General features: G+C 40.9%; 2 protein-coding genes across 2 annotated transcripts in view; one reads left to right on the top strand and one right to left on the bottom strand.

Moving 5' to 3' along the window:
* Positions 1-1283: 1283 nt before the first annotated feature.
* On the top strand, positions 1284-7708 carry eri1 (exoribonuclease 1). The gene is made up of 7 exons (XM_010766922.1): positions 1284-1666; positions 2404-2585; positions 3386-3602; positions 3785-3868; positions 3946-4055; positions 4141-4255; positions 6359-7708. Exons 1-7 carry the CDS (start codon positions 1592-1594, stop codon positions 6599-6601), a joined length of 1026 nt encoding a protein of 341 aa, XP_010765224.1. The 5' UTR covers positions 1284-1591; the 3' UTR covers positions 6602-7708.
* A 544-nt stretch (positions 7709-8252) lies between these two features.
* LOC104941784 (laminin subunit beta-1) overlaps positions 8253-24512 on the bottom strand; it is a 23532-nt gene continuing 7272 nt past the window's right edge. The window contains exons 10-33 of the mRNA XM_010766923.1: positions 23691-23867; positions 23420-23532; positions 23254-23333; positions 22370-22505; positions 22133-22291; positions 21455-21588; positions 21255-21375; positions 20906-21092; positions 20607-20750; positions 20295-20526; positions 19993-20156; positions 19498-19722; positions 18750-18967; positions 17994-18090; positions 14554-14923; positions 13547-13731; positions 12709-12950; positions 11685-11888; positions 11466-11610; positions 10661-10868; positions 10426-10567; positions 10095-10271; positions 9135-9294; positions 8253-8876 (exon numbers count right to left, since the gene is read on the bottom strand). Of these exons, the coding sequence (XP_010765225.1) occupies positions 8740-8876; positions 9135-9294; positions 10095-10271; positions 10426-10567; positions 10661-10868; positions 11466-11610; positions 11685-11888; positions 12709-12950; positions 13547-13731; positions 14554-14923; positions 17994-18090; positions 18750-18967; positions 19498-19722; positions 19993-20156; positions 20295-20526; positions 20607-20750; positions 20906-21092; positions 21255-21375; positions 21455-21588; positions 22133-22291; positions 22370-22505; positions 23254-23333; positions 23420-23532; positions 23691-23867 (4157 nt within the window). The 3' untranslated portion in view covers positions 8253-8739. The remainder of the gene's footprint in view (positions 8877-9134; positions 9295-10094; positions 10272-10425; positions 10568-10660; positions 10869-11465; positions 11611-11684; positions 11889-12708; positions 12951-13546; positions 13732-14553; positions 14924-17993; positions 18091-18749; positions 18968-19497; positions 19723-19992; positions 20157-20294; positions 20527-20606; positions 20751-20905; positions 21093-21254; positions 21376-21454; positions 21589-22132; positions 22292-22369; positions 22506-23253; positions 23334-23419; positions 23533-23690; positions 23868-24512) is intronic.

A 24512-nucleotide genomic window follows, 5' to 3' on the forward strand; every position in this document is an offset into this window, starting at 1 on the left:
ATTAAAACAGCTAAAGAGCGACCGCAGGCTGCTACGTTTTAACCACACACACCTCTACACACATCGAGCTGCCCGATTAATCCCCCTATTACTCGTTGTATGAAGGAGATGTCCGGTCGTTAAGGCGCATGATATGTGTGTGTGTTTGTGCTCTGCTCAGTGTGTGTGTGTGTGTGTGTGTGTGTGTGTGTGTGTGTGTGTGTGTGTGTGTGTGTGTGTGTGTGTGTGTGTGTTTGGTGTGTTTGGTGTGTTTGTGTGTGTCCGACAACGGCATTTGTTTTCAAATTACCATGAACAGTAATTTACACACATCTGGCCAAATCCATATGTATATGTGGGTGTTCCCAAATGAAAGAAATTCGTTTAATCTAAAGTCGCACTGTCTGCACACAAACACACGCGCGCACGCGCGCGCGCACACACACACACACACAACACACACACACACATATATCATGCGCACTGGTACATACATTATTCCGTTGTAATGACTTTGATGCAATATTTCTTTGTGCACACAAAGTTAGGAAAGCAAAGAGAGAGTGTCATATGGGAGCACCTTAGACATGAGACAGGCTGTGACCCTGTTGAAGGGGAGCCAGGGCAGGAGGCTTAACATGTTGATGTAAAATATTTGTGTTGTAGTCCTGTTATCACTTTAGAGCCCTTTTAGAGCTTATAGGGTTATCATTTCAGCGCCCCACTCTCCATTGCAGTTTATGTTGAAAATAAAACAAAACTTTTCATAACCACAATATTTTTAACTGATTTAAATGCGGTAACTGGGGTTATTGGACCTCACTCCCACCTCTGGTACTACAGTACACTATATTATTATCTAGTCAGGAATAGACTGCCATCTAGCTGTCATATATGAGCATTGTCTCCAATTACACGCCAATATCTATTACAACTTTATATAAATATTAATTATAGATATTGATTTGTGATGTTTTAATGGCATTTACTTACCGAATCAGAGATATAAGTACACAAACAAAAATAAAAACAAGTGGGATTACAACAGTTTATATTAAATACATCTCGATATCTTGGGCATTATATCTTGTATTATTTATTCAGTTAACAATACCTGTAGTCACTGAAGTATTAATATCGATAAACCTGATATTATAATAGTCCACCTCAATTTATATTATTAATATTATGTTTTAAAAAAGATAAAATATGCCAAATATTTGTTTAGACATTTCTTGTTTCATCCACTACAATAGATGGCGATAGTGAGCTTCCGTTTGTTTTGGCGCAAACCGGAAGTCGTCACAACTGTCCACCTTAAAAAAAAGTTGCTCATGCTGTGGTTTGACTGGCGCTGAAATATTAATATGATCAATTAAACGCGTTATTATTAATTATTATTCACCTAACTAATAATTACAACTCAACACATTAGTATCGTAAGTAGAGTCTTAAAGTGCAGAGCAGCGAAGAAGAAGAGAGATGTATGCTATCATGTTAGCATGTGTTAGCCTGTGAAGCCATACTGTTAGATGGTAACGTTATCTTCATACTGGTAAATTAACTAAAGTTGTTTTTTTAATACTCGTTTCTGGATTAACGTCCACTATAAATGGATGAGCACAAGGAGAACATTCACACCAAGGACGTCAACGGGAAGATGTCTAACACAAAAGAGGATGAAAAGGTTGGTGCTAGCAGCGAAAATTAGCTTCATGTGGAAATACTGTAATATAAAGATATTGTTATATGAAACTACAACACGTTTGTAGTTTACTACATTACATTGAAGATACATAAATCTAATGAAAAGTGGTATCAAAGTCCTTGATCTTGCACCAAAACAAGTAACATTTGTAATAGCTCAGTGCAAAATAGAAAGTATTGCATTCAAAATCTAAATTACAGTGATGCACCATTTGGAATACAATAACTGCCATTATTGTTTAACTGATATTGCTATATTCATGAAATTGGAGGGTTTGATAATTTTTTTATCCTAATACTCACTCAATATTCAATATATCAGTGAACAAATGTATTAAATGTTTATGGTGTGATTTCGTTTTTTGAGGATCTATTGAAGAAAGAATACTACTTTATTAATCCCCAATGAGAAATTAGATCACTTTACTGTTGCAGCTGGTGAATAAGGGACTATTTTTCCTTTATATATTGCTGGGTGGCTTTATCTATATATAAGGTTAATGTTGAGAATATTTTGTATGTATCTGACTCCTTAAACCAGCTGCTAAATCTTTCAAAAACGGACATTTTTTTTGTTCTTTATTTTCTGGTTTAAAACACAATTTGGTGATGAGTAAAGGAAACACCGGTACCACCATCATCAAAACATCGAGAGAGTCATTTGATATGTTTGCTCTGAGTTCTGATTCTTGGACCCACTGTTATATTCCTCCTCAGACAGAGCCCTGCAGTAGGATCTGTCCCGAGGGAGAGTCTGCTCCTCAGGTGTCCCCGTCTCAGTCCAGCAGCGACTTCAGCCACCCGGTGTACAAAGAGATCTCTCTGGCTAACGGACACATCAACCGCATGACCAAGGACGAGCTGCGGATAAAGTTAGAAGCGCTGCAGCTGGACACAAGGTAAAGATGAACAGTAAAGATAAGATAAGACTTTATTTATCCTCATTGGGGACATCATTTTGCAGCAGCGCAAATATATAAAACATACAGATAGAGAAAGTACTTTAAATTCATATTAAAAGGGGTAATATTATTATTCTTTATTACCCAGGCGTTTTGTATTTAGGATGTTAGTGTTCCCAACCCTAGCAAACACCAGTGTTTTTCAGTATTTATATAGACATTTCATAATACTGATGTTAGTATGATATACCAACATAATATAGTTTAGGATAGTAGAATCAGAATCCTGTTTTTGCCAAGAATGCTTTCACATACAAGGCGTTTCCTTTCGTGTTTTCAAAGACCAAAATATAGACAAGAGGAAATATTACACTTAAATATAAAAAAATGCCTTTTAATAATATGCACATTGTAACTGCTAGGCGGGAATATGCAAAAATATGATATGTGGTATGTGTGAACATTCGTGCTAATAAACATTAAAAGAACATTTAGAAAAATATAAATGTGTGTTAATGTAAAGAGTATAAACAGAAGTTAAGACTTGACTTAGTTATATAGTCCAACGGTACAGTTATAAAGGATCTTCCTTTGTTGAATCTTTGAAGATAAAACACTCTCGCCAGATTCTTCAACGCTTCAAAACACACACTATCTTTCTTACCCCACACCAGTGAGAGAAATCAATGCATTTGATTTCTATGCAGCATTCTCAGTTCATACACTCAGCCTGTACTGACTGCCGCTGAGCGTCACAACAGAACTGTAACCAAACCTCCTTTCCCCTGTGTCTACAGAGGGGTGAAGGACGTGATGAAGAAGAGGTTGAAGAGCCACTATAAGAAGCAGAAGCTGATGCAGTCTTCCACCGAGAGCAGCCCCACCGACACCTACTACGACTACATCTGCGTGGTGGACTTTGAAGCAACGTGTGAAGAGGATAATCCCTCAGATTTCCATCATGAAATCATTGAGTTCCCCATGGTTCTTATCAACACGCACACCTTGGAAATCGTGAGTGGAGCTTGATTTGTTAATCGTAGAAGTGGTGTTTGTAATGTCACACTGTACACGCTTTATGCTATACCTTTTTTTGACTGCCAATTTTTCATTTCCAATTCATTTCAAATGGTCAACATTAACACAAACGCTATGATCCAAATTCCAACAATAGTGTTTTTTATTATTATTTACAGGTGGACTCCTTTCAGGAATATGTGAAGCCAGAGTTGAACCTACAGCTTTCAGACTTTTGTGTGAAGCTAACAGGAATCACACAGGTAGGTTGGGTACTTTTGTAGTCAGTGTCATTACTGTGATCAGGAGTTTGTGTGTAAGTTGTTGTTTTGTTGAGCAGAAAATGGTGGAAGAAGCAGACGTGTTTCCTGCCGTTCTTCAGCGGGTCGTCGACTGGCTTCAGGAGAGGGAGCTCGGGACAAAGTACAAGTACGCCATCCTGACCGACGGGTACGTTTGAGTTCAGTAACGCTGCAGAATTTGAAACGTAATTTGTGCCTCTTCCATTTACGCTACTTACACACTTACTTTTCAGGGCCTGGGACATGAGCAAGTTCCTCAACATCCAGTGTCGGCTCAGCAAGATCCGATATCCTCAGTTTGCAAAGAAGTGGATAAACATCAGGAAATCATACGGGAACTTCTACAAGGTCAGAATCTTTTATAAAAAAAGAAGAATGCAGTCATTGCATAGAACAACAACAATATTATACAAAATACTTTATATACGTTATTTAAAATGGTATGTCTTAACAACTCTCTCCTCAACAACAGCAGACACATATGTACATTTGAACATTAAAAAACACACACAGCCCTGCACTTTATATATACGCAAATATATTATATTGTATTTTATTGCATAGTGTTATTACATGTTATGTTAATATTAGTTATTTCGCCGCACTATTGCAGACCCTAAACAAAGTTGTACTCTTATATACAACTGAGTAGTCGTGAAAAAGGCATTTTAAACCTCGAAAGAGTCATTGTATGTCAATAAAATGCAAAATAAATATGTAATTGTATGTCATTAAAAATAGCATTTATGTCATTGTATAGTTTATCATTAGAGTATCTCAGAATCTGAAATACTGCTTTTCGTCAAATCATAGTTAATCATAAAAACACAAAACAGAATTGTAATATAGTATGTCATTAAAAATGCCATGTCATAATATAGTTATAGGGCGTCCTTAGTAGGGTTGGGTATCGTTTGAATTTCCACGTTTCTGATTCCGATTCTACTTTTCGATTCCGGTTCTTAACGGTTCTCAATTCCGATTCTTTGAGGGGCAGGGTAAAAAAATGATACATGCTTCTTCCACCAAAAAAATTACATTTATTCGAGAAACTTTTACACAGGTTAGTTTGCAGTAATATTCACATTAATTAGTCTGTTTATATTCACTGCTATGTAACTGTAACCGGAGAACCACTGAAGCTACAACAGTGTACCAGGCCAAATTTTAAAGGAGCCCCCCCCCCCATTTAAAAACAGTTCTTGTTGAGAAAAACAAGCATATCTGCCTTCTCAGGCATACCGGGAAGAAATGTTTGAACATTATAAAGTAAAATGCTTCAATCTGGTGCACTTACACAGAATTACTAGAGACTAGATCTAGGGGGTACAACTCTAAACACCCATATGAAAAAGATCGGTTTACATTTTAATAATTACATAAGTATGTGAACATAACCAATAACCTACCATAGCCAATAACAAATACATGTAACGTATTTTATTTTTGTTGTTCATTCATACCTTATTTTACTATTTTATTTATTTATATTGTTTTATCTCTCCAGTTTAAAACGATATGTCTGGTTTACTGTCCTATAGTAGGCCTATACATTGGAATGATTGCAAACCTGTTTTATCCCAATAATTATAAAGGAATGCCTTGGAAATATGTGTTAACATAAATTGTGATCAAAACGTTTGAGACCCACTGAGATAACTTAGACTAAAGTGAACTATCTAAACACTCAGAGTCCTTACCTCACTGAGCTGTAGTTATCAGCCTCTCAGTCTGACTGGAGAGGACTCTCCCTCCACATCATTGTAGAAACATCTTCTTCCGTTAGAGCAGCTAGCACCAGATGCTAATAACAACAGCGCTTATACCGGTGCACCCTCCCTTTCTCCCTCGCTCGCTCCCACGCTCACTCGCACGTTGGCTGTGAGCTGCGGCTGCCAGATAAGCCAACATCCCCCATTTTCATCACTTACAGCGTCCATCGTACAGGGCAAATGAAAAGTGTAACCGGGATAAAAAGGGTGTTACATTTACTTAATTATGAATGTTGTTACATCAAGGCCGAAAATTAGGATGAGCACCAACGGTCAAAACATTTTTTTTTTTCTCCCAGAGCTGTCAGCGCAGCGCCTCCACAGATCTGGCGCCCTAGGCGAACATCTATAATGCTAGTGCGACGGGCCGGCCCTGGTCCCAGGTTACGCTGTAGGAAGTGTAGGTACAACGCTACATTTCCCGCCCCGCCGCAGTCATACAGTAGGCTACGGAGAGCGGCGAGAAACATTTCCTCAGGCATCGAAAAGCGGAACCGAAATTCACATGTCTAAATGATGCCGTTGGAATCAAAATGTTGGATTCCCGGTACCCAACCCTAGTCCTTAGAGATGCTTTCAAAAAGAATAAAATGTGAGAATGTAGTATAAAAAATGTGAGATGCGTACACTATTTAAGTCTTACATTTGAGCTAATTTCATCCCCCCCCCCTTGGCTCAGGTCCCGCGCACGCAGACGAAGCTCAGCACCATGCTGGAGAAGCTGGGTCTGAAGTACGAGGGCCGCCCTCACTCCGGGCTGGACGACTCCAAGAACATCGCCCGGATCGCCCTGCGCATGCTGCAGGACGGCTGCGAGCTGCGTGTCAACGAGCGCATCCACGCCGGGCAGCTGCTCTCCGTCCCCAGCTCGGCCCCGGTGGAGGGGGCCCCGGCTCCACACAGCCCCCGCAGCAGGGACTAGACCCCCACGTTTTTACCCCTAAAAGCTAAAGGAAAATAGATCCAAAGCACTTTTACAGCCCCTATGTGAAGTTGTTCATGTTCTGGAGCGTCATAGCTGTAGTCGGTAAAAGGTATAGAGGGGGTTTTGATTAAAGATTCAGATGTGAGGGTCCCTCTCAACCACAACTCCGTATATTTTTACACCAGATGTTTAAAAACAGAGATCATTCCAGCGTGTTGTGGGAGGATTTGTCACCCTGCCTTGTTAAGCTGCTAAAATTCATCAGATAATTTGAACAAAAAAAGCTACGTTTCACCTTGTTGTGCATTTTTTGATGTCAGATTTTGCTTTCAACAATAGAGTGGTGCAGGGATGACTTATTTTCGTAGAACAAACCACAAGTTAGCATCGCTCCCTCAACAACACTCATAGGGTTTTTTCCATTGGATCTCGGATTATTGCAGTAAATTAGCTCTGTCGCTAACGCCGGCTAATTTCTTGCGTAATCACGTTCATCAGGTCAGTCGTCTCATGTAGCCACTTGTTAGCAACTGCTGTTTTTTTTAGACGCATAGACGCTTCATATGTTCACCAGTGGTTATTTACCGACATGCTTTATGGTGTAGAGCTTATTTCATGCTTCTAAAGCAGTTGAGACGAGGGAATCTGAAATGCTAACTCATTTCTGGGTTTTAGGACTCCTGCATCACTCTATTCAACTCTTAAAATACATTGAATGATTATCATTCTTTGGGCAGTAAAACCAATAAATATCAATTTCGACGTTGGCCTTTAAACCGCATAGGTAAAACCATTGTGCAAATATGATAAACCTAAAAACCCACATGAATATTGCTGCTGCTATTGCTGTGCTACATGATAACAGAGCCATAAGATCACACTGTTAAGTAATTACAATATTTTCTTTAACATACAGCACAGGTGTTAGTTTGACTACAGAAGTGTAAGTGTTCTCTGTTGCCAGTACTGTATGAGTTGAGCCTGTGTTTTAGGACTAATCTTTTGTTATATGGAATTAACTTCACAGAAGATGCTTTATTTTAGGAAAAACTGTTCTTCTGAATGCCAAATAATGCAAATAAAATGTTTCTCTGTTATTGTAAATATTGTTTGTTTAAGTTTAACAGGTAATTTCTCTAGTCTCTAAAAGTTTTGGTCTTGAGTTTAAGACCCTTTAAAGTACTTAATGTAATTGTCATGATACTTCGACATACTATTTTTCAAGCGAGCAAGGAGTTATTGGGGAAAGAAAGGTATTTTAATTATGCTCCCTAAGTGAAATACCCGTGGAAAGCTTCAAAGCTTCAAACTTTGATTATTGGATTTGACCATCTCTGCAGTTCCTGTTCTTTGCCTTTAGGGGGCAGTGTTGTTCAGCCTCATACAGTCAATACATTGAACAGAGATCTTGTAAGCACACTTCTTGGGGCCATCGACATGTGCTTTGAAATCACAAATAAGAACCTAAACAGATTAAAAAGAGCGAAACAATTATGGGGTGTTTTATAGTAAGATCAAAAATATTGATTAACTCAGGTGTCACTGATCAAACCCTCGTGAATAGAAAATTATACATGGAAAAAAAGTGATTTTCTAAAGTGGACAATCCACAATAAACCAAAAATAAAAGACCAACTGGAATGCTTCGTTAACTTCATTTTCAAATCAGAATTTATTAGTAGTTTGTAGTCGCAAAACCATTCACAAATGTTCTTTGGTCTACATAATGTTTCATATCTTTGGGCTTATTAAGTTTGTATAAAATGTATCTATCAAACATGTGCATTCATATATTTAAAAACAGGGATTGTGATATCTCATGAAGCTAAATGGTTCTATATTCTCTACACATTCTTGGTTTCGAGCGCTGAGGTCACATTGGCTTTTAGTGGTTTTCTTTTGGACTCGATACTTAAATACTTCGATGGTCTTTGGCAGCTTTTCAAATCCTTTTCGGTACAGCTGGACAATATACTGGTACACTGGAGTGTTGAGCAGTCAATTATATGACAGTGTTTGCTCCTAATAGCTGTAAAATACTTTGAGAGCAGTACTTGGGAATGCTTTAAAAACATTTGGCACCAATAAATCCCAGCAGTGCTCATGAGGACGAGAGGTTGCTGCAGGTGGAGGAGTTAATTGCAGGTGCTGTACAGCGTGACTTTGTAGCTGATCTCCTCCAGGACCTGCCGAACCCTTCTCTCCAGCTCCACCACCTCTGCAGCTTTCTCCTCCAGGATCCGCTGGTTGGACTCGTAGGAACTCTCCACCTCTGGAAACATAGTGACGTCAATGTGGGGAGCAGTTTGTGGCTTGTTGTTGTTGGAGAGTGGTCACATAAACACTTTTTAAGACATGGTATAGTATGTCGAAAATATCAAAGAAAAAAATGTATGGTATGCTGAAAAAAGATTGTAGTATGTCAAATTGTCAAAAATAACAACAGAGTAGTTTATTCAAAAATCATGAAGTTTCAAAGAATCTAAATGAGAAATACTGAAAAAGGTCAAAACATCTGTAAATGGCTCACCCTCCAGTCTCTTCAGCTGCATGCTGCTCTGATCCAGCAGCTGTTTGGCCTCCCTCTGTAACGTGTCTGCTCTCCTCTTGGCCTGCAGCACCGTCTCCCCTTTGTCCTCCACCAGGTCCTGCACCTCCACCATTTTATCCTTCACCTCCACGTCGAACTCCTGCATACGCACAAAGAAGCATTGATGGGAGAACAGAACATGTTTTACTTTGTTCATTTAAATTGTACATCCTGTCTTATCTAAATCCATGTCACATGGTTATAGTCGGTTGTGCATAAAACTTGCACCATTGTATCAGTGTTACTATTTTATTGCAACACTTTGTTTCTATTCATGTCCTAGTTATACTGTATGTTGCATTGTTGGAGGAGCTTGGGACTAAAGATTTCTTTATTACACTGTAACTATTGTGCATATATAAAAAATAAATAAAAGTTATAATAAAGTATAATAGTATGTTATAAAAGAAATTAAATATAGTATAGGTTATCCATACGCATTTCCAAGTATAGGTATGCTTCAATTTCAAATCAGAATTTGTTATTAGATTGTAGTTCATGTTCTTTGGTCTACATAATGTTTCATATCTTTGGGTTTACTAGGTATGAATAGAATGTATCTATCAAACATGTGCATTCATATTTTTAAAAACAGGGATTGTTGTATCTTATAAATGGTTCTATATTCTCTACGCAATAGTTCCAGTGTAACAAAGAAATCTTTAGTCCCAAGCTCCTCCAACAATGCAACATACAGTATAACTAAGACATGAAGAGAAACAAAGTATTGCAATAAAATAGAGAAAGTAATACAATGGTGCAAGTTTTCTGCACAACCAACTATAACCATGTGAAATGGATTAATATAGTATAGGTTATCCATACGCATTTCCAACTATAGGTGTGTGTGTGTGTGTGTGTATGTGTGTGTGTGTGTGTGTGTGTGTGTGCGCTTCTGACCTGCTGGGCCTCCTCTGCGTTCAGCTGGGCCTGCTCGGTGGTCCGGTCGGCGCCCTCTGCCAGGCGGGTCACCTCCAGGTTGTTCTGCCTCAGGAGGCCGACCTCCCTCTCCATCTGCAGCAGGCGCCCCGTGGTGTTACTGAGCTTCAGCTCCGACATGGCCGTCTCCGACTCCACCTGACACACACACACACACACACACACACACACACACACACACACACACACACACACACACACACACACACACATTATCAAACACTGCGGATAGTCATTTGTATCCTCCCTACAACAGTAGCTTAGTGACAGAGGTCAGAGATGTCAAACTCACGGAGACCAGCAGTTCCAGGGTTCCCTTTGTGTTGTTCTGGGCGAGCTGGATGGCGTCCATGGCGATGTTCTGAGCACGCTCAGTCTCATCCAGCGCCGCCTTCACTATGTCCGTTGTCCCCTTCATTTGAGAAGCCTCCTCACTGTTGACACATTAATACTTTTAGAATCTTCTATATAGACAATGTCTGACACAACATATATTTATATTTGTTTTGAAGATGTTTTAATCTTACCTGGCAGCCTGGGCCTGTTTGAGCAGCTCCTCTGCAACCTGGATGTCTCTAGCGCTCTGCCACAGGATGGTCTCCACGTTACTCAGAGAGCTCACCTTCTCCCTGATCTCTTCCGTCAGCTCCTTCAGCTTTCCCGTTGACGCCGGCATCTCCAGAGCCAACACCTCGTTGGACACCGCCTCGATCACCGCCACATCTGCCTTCTCATCTGCAAAATCATGAACGAAACACAGGTGATCAGTAAGAAAATGATATGCAAATGACCAACGCATGAACAACTGTAAAGTGATGAATGGATAAAAAAACTGAACAATATTTGACAACTCCTAAAATATATATATTTTTTACCAAACTCCCATTTTGCTATATTTACATTTTGAGGAAATGTTTCATATTTCAAGATTCAAAATATGAGTTATCATGAAAGGTTTAACACACTTGGTACAATGCAATTATGCACAAATACGTAGTCAATGTTTTCCTAGTGTTCACATCAAATTGTATCCTTAACATTAAGGTCCATTCCTCAATAAAATGGGATTTATTGACATTAGCATTTAAGTTGTCTTTTGTTAAAACATATATTGCAATAGGCAGCTACATCCATATTCAAAAATGTCTTAATTAATAAATCACTGTAACAAAAAATGTGTGACTGTAATAGTTCAAGCTCAAAATATCTCAAACATACATGATTTTGCATTTAAAGATACTAAGCAGTGTGTGTGTGTGTGTGTGTGTGTGTGTGTGTGTGTGTGTGTGTGTGTGTGTGTGTGTGTGTGTGTGTGTGTGTGTGCGCACTCACTGGTGAGCAGGTCTCGTATCTCTTTGATGAGGGTGCGCAGCTGCTCGTTGCTCTGCTCCACCCGCTCTTTGCTCCGGTTTGACTTCCCCAGCACTTCCAGAGCGTTCACCTTTGCGTCCTTAGCGCGGTTGTTGGCTTCCCATACCTGGTCAAAAACAAAATGAATGACTCGTCTCCACCTCAAGTTATTCTAGATTCAAAATGGCCGCGTGCACTCACCATCCTGGAGAGCTTGTCCACCTCCTGCATCGCCTCCAGGAGCTTCTCGTCCAAATCTTCAGAGGATTTTAGAGCAGAGTGGGATGTCGAGCGGAGGCCTTTGCATCCTTCGCCGCACTGAGGCGCTCCGTCCCCCCCAACACAACCAAGACCACCACAGGGGGAGCTGGAGCATCCTTCAACATCAGCTGCCCCACCACAAATCTGCAGAGAGAGAATACAAAACGGAAATGATCAACATAAGATGTAAATAAATAATTTGAGGGGTTTGATGTGGGAGCGTTTAGATATTAGGTTTTATATATCTGCAACAAACTACCAGAAAACTCTCACTTCTATTAAAGGCCACCTATTGTTCAAAATCCACTTTTTCATGTATTTTCTACATCAACATGTGTCCCCTCTAAGTAAAAAGATTACCTCTCTTTCTGTCCTGATCCATCTATATAAAAACCTGTCTGAAAATCAGCTGATCAGATTTTGGCCACTTTATGATGTCATAACTTTTTTTTGGGTGGTGCAACCATTAGCCAATCACCAACCAAGGTAACACCCGCCCCTCTTATCACCTGAATCTCCTCCTAGAGCACCATTGTGTTTTTTTAAACCAATCACTCCTCAGAGGGGCGTGGCCAGCAGCAGCTCATTCGCATTTAAAGATACAGACAGCGAATCAGCACTTTTGAAACAGGGCTGAAACAGAGGGGATTATGGGATGCTGCAAATCTGTTTGGTATTTCAGCCAAACGCTTCAGAGACATGTTTTGTATATAACTTAGAACTATAATATATTGTTGAAAAATAATATTATAGGGGACCTTTAATTCAAGATTGTCTTTTATTAAATCAAATATCTATTCATATCACACACGGTTCATATTTTATCTTTTTGTCATTAAGTCTTATTGTATTTTAGCTTTTTTAATTTTGTATTCTCTTGGCTTTTTAAATATTTGTATAATGTTAATCTGCAGTCCCTGGGCATTTAATAATAATAATACAGATTTTCAGGAGTCTTTCTCACCTTCTCGCTCAGTTCAGAAAGGTCGAGTTTATGTAGCTCGTCGGTCATTTTGTCGAGCTTCTGTGAGTTTCTTTTGTGTGCGCGGTCAAACCCTTTCTGAGACGCGACGAGGATGTTCTCAGTGTTATTTCGCATTATGGCCGACTGGTCCAGCGTGTTGCCGGGATCGCTGGTGGAGCTGTTGGCCTGGAGCTCCGCCTGTATAGACTTCATGTGTGCAGATGTAATGGTGTCCATGGCACCTGAAAACACACACACGCCCCCATCAAAGGGTTTCTGTCAGTCTTGGTCATCATGGGACTGCAATTCCATTTTAGCTATGGATTTGGATAATTTATTTAAGCAGGAATGTGAGCTTGAGCACAGTGTGTGAAACTCGGTTAAGTTTCTTCACATTCTAGTCAATTATTGGCGGTTTTCAGCAAAGATCTGGTCAATTAGGAGTAAGCGCCTAGCAGTTGTTGTTCTCTGCCAACCAGTAAAGTTGAAGTTTACGTCCATGTTGTTCCAATTTCCATCACAAGTCAATCATTATATCATATTAGACAGTAGTGTATTTTCCATTTGTGTGTTTATTTCCCTTCCTGGGCAAGTTAGGAACCCTATGATGACATTGCTGTCAAAATAAACCAAAACGCTGACAACCATGCATACCAATAGTAAGGCTCTACAATCTGTTATATATCATTTCAAACGTCTATAAGATGTTAGGATCATATAGAAATGTTTTGAAAACATAAATACGATTTTTCTGTGAGAACATGTATAACAATATGAATGTAAAGCAATGAGCTGACACTGGTTTCCCTGTCTCCTGTTTCTTCCACTGGTTCCTCACCCTGGATGTTGGCGTTCTTGGCGTTGTACACCTGCTGCCTCAGCTCCTGGATGCTCTGCTCCATCTGGTTGGCCTCCTCAGTCAGTGCGTCCAGCTTTGTGTGGGTGGCGTTGGCGTCTCTGTGGAGCAGGATCAACTCGTCCTCCGTTGTGTTCAGCTCTCCGTTCAGGTAGGACATGACACCGCTGAAGAAACAACAACACACCGATGAACTCAAACAAAAAGACGCCTTCTACATCTCTTTGTAAATTTTAGGACTTATAATATCGACGTTGTGAGTCTGAAATTGACCAAATTGTTCGACCTGTTCTCGTATTATAGGCCCCTATTATACTGTTTTTCATCAATAAATGATCTCAGATATATACAAAACATGTCTCTGAAGTGTTTGGCTCCAAACACCAAACAGATCATTGCAGCATCCCATAATCCCCTCTGTTTCAGCCCTGTTTAAAAAGTGCTGATTTTCTGTCTGTTACTAAGTTTAGATGAAAATAAGGAGCCCCTCCCCACGCCCCTCTGAGAGATATTTGGTTAAAAAGAACACTATGGTGCTCTAGGAGGGGATTCAGGTGATAAGGTGGGTGACCTTGGTTGGTGATTGGCTAATGGTTACTGCAGCCAAAACATCGTTATGACATCATAAAGTGGCCACAATCTGATCAGTTCATTTTCAGACAGGTTTTTTTATAAATGGATCAGGACAGAAAGAGAACGGATTTATTTTCCTGAAACTTTCAGAATCTCTTTACACAGAAGGGACACATGTATGAAAGACATGAAAAAGTGAATTTTGCATTATAGGTGACCTTTAAGACTAGACTGCAGTACATGTAGTTGTCATTACACCATTACTGGTAACATTTGCATTGTGAAATAATTGTTTTAAATGCATCAAGGGACGACCCTACAATATAATCACAATATCCAGGTATTTCATTAATTATATTGTGACCCTTTTTGCTTATTCATATAGACCAGCCCTCTCCGTGTGTTTTTGTACGTACGTAATCCGGTGCATCAGATCCTCGATCTCCCCCAGCTTCAGCCCTGCAGGATTGGTTTCCAGGATTTCTCTCACAGCCCAGACGTTTCTGTTCAGTTTCTTGATCACGTCCTTGTACTGTGCCGTCACGCCACTGTCCTTCATCTCTGTCACCTGGGCCTCCAGACGCTGCGTCTGATTGGTCAGTTCGCCCACCACCTTGTCCCAGATGGCAAAGCACTGGTGGCAGGGTGCGCAGGTGGGAAACTCCCCCTGGTAGCCCCGAGCGCACTGATCACAGCGGGGGCCGGAGACCCCCTCCACACAGGTGCACTGACCTGTCGCACGGTGGCACTGATCACTGGAGATCCCCCGAGGGTCGCAGTTACAAGCTGCAAACACACAGAGGGGAGAGTCAGGGAACACTGAATACATCCTGGAATAGACGAAGAGAGTTTAAGAGTTTAAGTAGCCCCCCCCTCACCCAGATGGCTTTAAAAAGACCCACAAAATACTGTAAAATTGTCATTTTAATACTATTTCATGTTATTTTTTTTATTTTTAATCGAGCTGATGTAGGCATCAAGCTGCAATGTTAAAATTAATCATCAAGATTATTGATTAAATATAAAAAAGGGGGTAAGTTTTAAATAGTGTTGACTTCTTCCTACTCCTCCTTTCAGAAGTTACAAATGTTATTTTGTTTATTTAGAATTTGATGTTTCGGCAAGAATGTAATGTTCTCTTAATTGTATTTGTATTTATATTTACATAAACCCTAACCCCTAACCCAAAATAAATTATTATATATTTAATTTGTAGGTTTATTTAAGTAAAGGTGTAAAATGACGTTTTCCTTCCTTTTCACTAAATAAATTCTGGTGGGAAATGTTTTTAAATCATTAAATGTATTCATTTATTTATTTGTAGATTTTTCTTAGCATCAAAAATGACCCATCTCAGTAAATATCAATATATTTGCATGATATGATTTCAAAGCTAATGTTAGGCCTGAAGGACATTAGAGGACCATTAACTGTTATATGAGACACGTTATGGTTCTCATGTTTTTGAAGTCTCTCCAGGGGAATGAGCTATTTGAAAACCTAGCTTATTCAACCTCCACCCGCTCCAGTAAATAAACTCAGACATGAACGTGACCTTGAAGGTCGTACTGACCCCCCGACTATTGAGGGCTGCCCTCCCTCCTCAGAAAATAAAAGGAGGGAGAAGAGAAAATCCAGAAAGCAGGAATGCAGCGTTTGAAGGTTCCCAACAGCAGTGTTGCTGCATTATTGTCATGATTTATGGAGCAGAAGGTGAGGGTTGGGGTGGAAGTTTTGTTTGTGTCAAAAGGAAATATTAATCCTGCTGTTAAAAGCCCATTTAGGGTTAAAACATTACATATCAAACAAAGGCCACATACTTGTAACCAGGGATGGAATGTCACAAAGTACATTTACTCAAGTAGTATTTCTACTTCACTACATTTCAGCATTCAAAATCATACTTTCTTTACTACTATACGTATTGAACACTCATAGTTACTAGCTACTGAACAACCCAGTATTTTCCAAAGTATCTAAAATTGGCTCCACATTGAAAAACGTTAACGTTAAAATGCCTTACATGTATTTGTTAGTGATCGGATAATATTTTATAATACTGTGAGAAGAAAAGTACTTTTATGTTTGATACTTTAAGTAATATTTGAATTCTGAACTTTTACTTGTCGTGTTGTATTTGAAGACTCTAGTATTTAAGTAAAGGACCTTGGTACTTGTTCCACCACTGCTTTAACAGTCGCCTTAGATCACCCCACACTGACAAACATTTGAACCCCTGACATCTAAATCCAGACTAAGAAACATCCTCCCAGCTGTGGCTGCATCATACTTTTTTATCAACACTTCCTCACATAACTTCACATTACTCCCACACATTTCTCAGCGAGGTGGCCAGAGAGACTTCCCATGATTTGGCACATGAGTGTATCATGGTTGCAGATGGGCAGCGAGGTCCAGCTGGTGTAACAGCTTCAGAGACTACAGGGAATACAGCGGGAATTCAGGGTGTTGGTGCATGACGAAAATGGGTTGCCTGGGAGTTCTGGAAAACATCTGGTTCTCGTGAGCAGGAGAACAAGAGGTCATTCCCAGATCCCCTCCCTCTCCTCTTTCTCTTTCCCACTCCCTCTCTCTTTCTCCGAGGGTGAGCCAGCTACCGTGAGGCGCTAGATAGACTCTCCAGCAGTTTGTTCAGCAGACAATAAAACATGTTTATGGATAAGAGTCCATTATTAGCCTGCTTATTCCCTGCTGTACATAGAAAACTCATCAAGAAAGGTCTAGACAATGCTCCTCTAAAAATGTATTAGCCATCACTTAGATCTGCTGTAATTGTTTAAATGTGTGCTTTTGTCAACCACAACAAAACTAGGTTTCCTCGTACATAATGAGCAGCGCACACACTCTGAGGAAAACACACAAAATAAGAGCAGAACATGGAAAAACAATAAGCCCACCAAAACGGTGACTCAGGAGAAAGATATGTGATGAAAAGTACTTGCAGGAAGAAAAACAATGTGTAATGTAGAAGGCAATATAAACAGAAGAGTACGGTTCAGTCAGGATATTTTGGGACAGTTATTTTTCCCATTGTTTTGGCTCCAGTACTTTGGATTTGAAATGAAACAGCGATGATGAGATTTAAGGCTGTTTGACAGTGCTCACACCCTTATATGGTGAACGTAGTATGACTCAAAACTACAAACTGCAGAGTTGTTTTATTGCTTGTTCTTGGCTTGTCAAGTCTTAACTTGACCTCAGTTAAACTGTTAATGTGTTTCACATGCTAAGGACGAGAGGAGTATTTTTTTTAAAAGCAGGAAGTGAATGTGGCTGCCGTCCAGGCCTAGCAGAGCATTACTTAGGAACATAAACAGAATGGGTAACTAAATATAACATTTAAAACAAGTTTTTGGAAAGTTGACGTTTTTAGTAAAACTATTAAGGTTTAAGACAGTTAGCATACATGATTAGAAAGACAAAAGACTACAAAGTTGGGTACAAGACATAATACATGTCTTTGTCGCTATGGAAACGGTGTGTTTCGATTGGGGATCACATGACTGAGTAATATGGCTTTCTGGCAGAAATAAAAACCAGGAGTTGCTGAATAAAACAAATCAAAAAGTTACATTTGAGCACTGAACATATTTAAGCATGCTAGTGTTGGGGGCGTTTATTGTGCCAGAAACTAAAATGGTTCCACGACAATCTACAACTTTGGTGAAATGATCTATTAAATTGACATGTATGTAATTCAAGGCACAATTCAAAAGGGATCAAGTGATTTATCTCTCGCTGTCGACTACAGAACATATTTGTTCCCTAATAAGGTCCCATGGTGGAGCCGCTCTATATATTTTTTAACGTGTGGTCATAAAAGTGTGTGACCTACCGTGACATTCGTCCTCTGGATCCCCCCAGAAGAGCTCTCTGCACTCCCGACACGTATTGCCACCAAAACCTGGTTTACACGAGCACTGTCCTGTGACCTGCGGGAACAAAAACACAAAAATACAAAATATCATCAGACAATAAGTTGTAAAAAATATGTTTGTGTTTATTTTTATTGAACTTATGAACTAATGCAGTTTGTTTTAAGTCTTTCTTTGACATGCAGAAACAATGGAGGTTTGTAGTTTCATCCAACTTGCTCTTCTAACAGAAATGTGTCCTCAGTTATTCCTCAGTGGATTCTGAGACTTCCTTCCTCTGATGGAGAGCAGCCAATAAACACAAATGTTTGTGTGTGATTGTGTGCACAGTATTCTGTTCTTTGAGGGTATCTTTCTGTGTATACACATACAGATTTGTGAGTTTGAGTAAAGGGGAGCCGCAGAGGGAGGCAGTACCCAAACAGCTGGAGTCCATATATCAAAGAATTACACAAACACAGTCTCAGTGATTAGATGGGTTAGTCACAGTCTTACTTTCAGCCGCCCTGCAGCTTTACCCTCAATGGGAATTGTTGGGAAAACATTCTAACCAGTTTTCACATTGTGTAGGGAAAACTATGTAGCAACTGGAAGGAAACCCTATTTTCCGCCAAGATAATGAAATCATCAGATTGTGATATACATCATAACATGGGAGAGGAGATTAGAGCAGCTGCAAACAGATGTTGGTGTTTCCATGGCAGTGTGTGACTCACCTCATTGCAGGAGGATCCGGAGGAGTGTTCGGGGTCGCAGTCGCAGCGTTTGCACCCCGTCCCGCTGGCGATGTCCCAGGTATCGGCGGCGCAGCGGTCGCAGTTCTGCCCGACCACGTTGGGCTTGCAGGCGCAGTGACCGCTGACCTGATCGCACTGACACTCGCCGGGGGAGGAGCAGGACCGGGGTGAGGTCCCTACAGAGAAACACATGCACTCTGCACAGAGAGGAGAGAGGGGGACCCAGTGTTGGATTTTGAAATGTTATAATCATGTGCACGGGTTAAATTTGTTGTGGTTGAGTGAGTATTCATTGAATTTAAAAGGCCCCCATGTCCACTGTAAGATAAGAATGTAATCTATCATTATTATTATTATTAAGTGCTACTGATACTGATTTTAGCGAGTGTTCGTCTGTCCTTTGTTTCTTTAAATGGGAAATAAGCATTGTTTGTTATCTTTTAACATTTAAAAGGACAAGACATTTATTTTTCATGGGTTTCATTCGGTACCTTCGATTAGATTGACACATGCTTAACTTCGCACATGTATATTTTATGCATGTCATTTGCACTTTTTAGCTTTGTGTTTGTTCTTTTCAGTATATGGGATGTGGCATTGTTGGAGGACATGGTATTTAAGATTTTCATTGGCAACACTTTGCCTTTTACATATGACAATAAAACTCTTTGACATACCCGTACATACAGTAAGCTAGTGTTGTTGTCACAGTAAAAGCAGTACTCACTCCTGCAGCTCTGGGAGGCAGCGTTGCCGTAGTAACCCAGTTTACAGTGCTGGCAGCTGTAGCCCTCGCTGTGGTGCCGGCACTTCAGACAGGCCCCGGTGCGAGCATCGCAGGAAGCCGGGTCGTGCATGTCGATGTTGCTGTTACACTGGCAGGGCAGGCAGCGGCCACCGGGAACCAGAGGGTTCCCGAAATAACCCGGAGAACACTCATCACACCTGGCACCTGGCGGAGGACAGGAAACAGGAAGTGAAGTGGCTCCTTTTTTAAGTCGAGTGGAATAATTAGAGGGCAGCTCAAGTGTTGTTTAGGTTTGTTACATGTGAAGACAAGTTGATATGTGAGGCTTTGAGCACTTCAAACAGCTTACATAAAAACAAAACTGGTATTAGTTATTAATAATGTGTGTGTGTGTGTGTGTGTGTGTGTGTGTGTGTGTGTGTGTGTGTGTGTGTGTGTGTGTGTGTGTGTGTGTGTGTGTGTGTGTTTATATACCTTTGTAGCCAGGGCTGCACACACACACCAGTTGGTTAGTATGAGCCAGAAGGTAACAGCTGTCAGAAAACTGGCGTCCGCTGCGAGGACCATCGGGACACATGCAGGCTCGACAGTGACCCCCTGAACCCAGCTCTGGGTCTCCATGGTAACCCTCCAGACACCTGAAAGTACAGGTAAAGGTGAAGCAAAAAGAAAGTGAATGCTCATTTCGCCAGATGGTTCCCAAATGTCCTTTGTCTTCATACTTTAAGCTTCCAGTGTAAAATGTATGACTTCATTATTGGGTCCCATGGCTGTACCTCTCACAGTGGTGTCCGCTGGTGAAGTCTCTGCAGCCCTGGCACTCTCCGGTCTGAGGGTGGCAGAACTCGCTGTGGCCGTTACAGTGGCAGGGTCTGCACTGGGGGAAGCCCCAGAAGCCCGGCAGGCAGTGGGAGCACTGGCGCCCCGTGGCCCCGGGGACACACTCGCACTGGCCCGTGGCCTCGTGGCAGAATGCAGTGATCGAACCCCGAGGGTCACAATCACAAGCTGAGGGGAGATTTATTTTTAATTATCTTGTATTGTCCGTCTAATAAACATTGAAATGTATACCCATGCCTGTCACTTACGTTTGCAGCCGGCGGGGCTGAACTGAAACGTTGCCGGGGCGCAGTGGTCGCAGTTCCTACCAACCACGTTGTGTCGACAACGACACTGGCCACCACTGGGCTCACACACAGCGCTGAGGGAACCCTGAGGGTCACACTGGCATGCTGGGAGATAAGACAAGGGAGAGGAAAGTGGGAATTCATGAGACTGTTGTTTTATATGTAGCCTGTTTTAATTAGATTACATTTCATATTATTTTCCTGCTATTTACTGCTTTTGTACAAACACACATTATAGACACACACATTAAACCACGTACCCATGGCTCCTTTGTGCAGCAGGGCAGAGACGCTGAAGATGTAGTCGTTGCAGATGTCGGTCAGCGGGCTCTTCACCACGCTCTGGCTGCCCTCCAGACACCGGTAGCGCTGGAACGTATCCCACGCTCCATCACCGTCAACCCCAACGAACATATCCATCTCTCGGACCCGGGGAATCAACACCAGCTTCAAAGAGAGGGGGGATGGGAACCATGATAAATGGTTTAAGACAACCCTAAAACATTGGTGCTGAGGCATAAAAGCAACGTTTTCTCTAAGGTAAGACAGGGTGAGCAAGTTATATAAAAAGGAATCCTTTAAGTATGTATTGTATGAAACTAAACGTACGGAGTCGATGAGTGTGTACGGGCTCTGGATGTCAGCGACTGACGAGTAGAGAGGCAGCGTGAGGCGGATGGTGTAGTTCAGTCCTCTCTCGAAGCACACCGGCCTCACCAGCAGCACGTGCCTGAAACACAGCGGAGAGTCAGTGTGTGTGGTGAAGGTGTTGCTACCAAGAAACCCAGAATAAGAGTAATGTTTGTTACCTTGATCCAGGTGGTAGAGAGATGGTCTGCTCGTCTCCACTCTGGATGGAGTTACTGCAGTGAGCGTCATAGTTCGGAGGGTTGAAGACGGGACGCTGCACTCGGATTATACCCTGCTCCCACTGCTCTGGCAGCTTCAAACATACAGACACAGGTGTCCTTTTAAAGTCTACAACAAGATAACAACCATTACCTGGCTTAAATTAGAACCACAAATATTCTGTGTATGTAGGGTTATTATGGAAGCCTGAGACATAATTGAGAACCAAAAATATGGGGATCCATGTTAGGTCTGATTTACATTGTTTCTCTCCTATGACTTAACAACAATTGAAAAAAAAATGATTTTCTTCTGTGAATTTTCTCCAGGTGAAATATATGTTTGTTATAATTTGTAGTTTTAAAGTCCAAAACTGGCAAATGCCTTTTAGAAAATATAAGAAAATTATCTCTGAAAAGGGCGGTAAAGAATGTTTTGTCAGGATAATTTCCCATAAAAAAAATTAGGAGCCCAACATAAAACCAACATAGTGAAGCTTAAGTTAAAAACACATGATAGCAAACAATCTACCTATGTGTGTGTGTGTGTGTGTGTGTGTGTGTGTGTGTGTGTGTGTGTGTGTGTGTGTGTGTGTGTGTGTGTGTGTGTGTGTGTGTGTGTGTGTGTGTGTGTGTTACCTGCGGCTCATAGCGAATAAGGATGTCATAGTCCATGGACTCTGGGACGTTGTTGATGTTGAACTCCAGGTAAGCTCCTTCTGGAACATTAACAAAGCCCATACCGGTCCAGGTGGGACTGCGGTCCAGAGGGTACGGCCTCGGTACCACCGTCACACCCTGTGACACCACAACACGGATGTTAGTTTACATACATTCATGCTAAAATATGGTGTTGTACATAATGAACACACTCACAGGGCCGTGCTTGGCGTCCTCCGCCTCGTAGGTGTAGTGATCCAGAGCGATGAAGTAGAAGCCCGACTCCACCTGATCGCAGCGCCGGCCGAACATGTGCTCCCTGCACACACACTGCCCCGAGTGAGGATCACAGCTGTGGGGGGGAGATAGGACACTTATTATGTTTTTCAGTATTATTTTTTTATTTTGCTGCTTTTTATGTGTACATAAAAGTAGAGATATGTTTGTCTTTGTGCATCTGTTGTATTGACATTTAGAACCGAGCTGCCATGCTGTACCGAATGATTACCACCAACACTGTCGCTTGGCAATAATAAAGTAAAGACATAGAATAGTAAAGAAGTAATAAAGTATTTATCTATTTATGAAAAAATGTTATGTCGTGATTATCCTGGCGAAGATAATTGCAATTTACAATATTGTCTCGGTAACCATTAAAGATGAATACAAATCCTGAATTGATTTCAAAAGATACTGAAATCCTATTACCTTCAATTTTGTTAAAAGCTATTTTTTTGTTGCACGGTTTGTGGAATATTCACTGCTAATTGGTCCATTACGGCATTCTATACATCTGTTATTTCTTCATAGCTGCCATGAATAACAGGCCAAAAACAGCAGGATAACAATTACAATCTTAATATGGTAATCATAAATCAGAACTTCCTCCATATACATAGAAGGATGAATACAAAAACATATGTACATGATAATTCCTGTATTTTTCTACTATGAGGATATTCATGATTATCCTGAAAATGGGAATTGTTCTATTAGATCCGTGATAAAATTCAACATCCTTCTATCCTAAAATGTGTTGCATGGTGCCATCTAAGCAAAACATTTATTGTAGAATAATTCAAAGTGGTCTTGAGACATACCTATTATTGACAGCCCCGCCCTGGTCACAGTCACATGCTCTGCAGCCGTCCATGTCATTGGACAGACCCCAGTGCTGCGGCTAAAGGGAAAACAGACATTTGTTCTTACACATATACACTACACATATGTATGAAAGTAAAATAGCTGACAGTTGTGTTTGCGCACCAGACACTGATCGCAGTTGTGTCCATCAACGAAGCGTTTGCAGGAGCACCTTCCTGTCTCTGAGTCGCAGGGGTTTCCTCCGGGCAAGGTGCCCAGCGGGCTGCAGGAACAAGCTGTCAAAACACACAAAGACACAATGAAGCCACAGAGTCAGTCTGACTACAGTCTATCAACAACTAACAGTATGAAGCAGCATTTTTACTTTGGTTTTCCTGTGCAATAGAATGACCAAAAATGACTCAATCTAAATTTGATGTCCACTTAGACTCACGCAGGCAGCCGTTGGGCCCCTCCCCCAGGCCGTGGTGTCCCTGCCTGCAGTGGTCGCAGCGCTCGCCCTCGACGTTTGCTTTGCAGCGACACTGACCCGAGATCAGCCCAGCGGCCACATCTGTGTGCGAGTCACACTGTCCGCCCTGCAGAGAGCCCGCCGGGTCACAGTTACATGCTGTGGAGACAGGAAATATCACATGAGGCATTGTTTAAAGATAATCATTGATGGTCATGTGAAAAGATTAATATGTCTTTCAAAGGAAAGACAATATTTGCATTAAAACAATTGTTTTCCCGGAGAGATAATGGGAGAGTTCTCTGAAAAAAAATGATAAATCTGAGGAGAATAAATCAATAAAAAAACAAAAAATGTAAACATAAAAAAGTAAAAAGAAAAAAAGCCCTACTTGGTTGTCAAAATTGTGGATGTCTCTTTTGAAATGATCCTTAAGTTGTTCCAAAAACTGAAAATTATGTGAAAAATGAAATCTTGTAAAGAGGGAAAGAGAGGGGGAGGCTGTTATTCATTTCACTGCAACATTTCCATCAGTACTCCAGGTAATTCCTTTTCAAATAACATAAGCTTTTGGAGCAGTAAACTAACGTGGTTATTTGTGGGCTACAACCGACAAAAGCTGCAAAAAGCTGTGTGTTTTTTATGTTGAGTCTTGTAAAGAGGCTGTTCTTTATGTACTGCACTATTGTCTCCACTACTCCAGGGAATTACATATTAAATAACATTAGCGTATCTAGTGTTAGCATTACATCACCAGTAAACCATTTTTGAAATGTTCAAAAGCTGTGTGTAATTTAAAGTCCT

The sequence above is a fragment of the Notothenia coriiceps genome, unplaced genomic scaffold (assembly GCF_000735185.1).
Source record: "Notothenia coriiceps isolate Sejong01 unplaced genomic scaffold, NC01 NC01_scaffold00003880, whole genome shotgun sequence".
NCBI classification, from domain to species: domain Eukaryota; kingdom Metazoa; phylum Chordata; class Actinopteri; order Perciformes; family Nototheniidae; genus Notothenia; species Notothenia coriiceps.

Coding starts and splice junctions, on each gene's coding strand:
- eri1 (XM_010766922.1), top strand. CDS start 1,592: ATGGATGAGCACAAGGAGAACATTCACACCAAGGACGTCAACGGGAAG. Junction 2,586..3,385: donor GCGCTGCAGCTGGACACAAG/GTAAAGATGAAC, acceptor CTGTGTCTACAG/AGGGGTGAAGGACGTGATGA. Junction 4,056..4,140: donor TACGCCATCCTGACCGACGG/GTACGTTTGAGT, acceptor CTTACTTTTCAG/GGCCTGGGACATGAGCAAGT.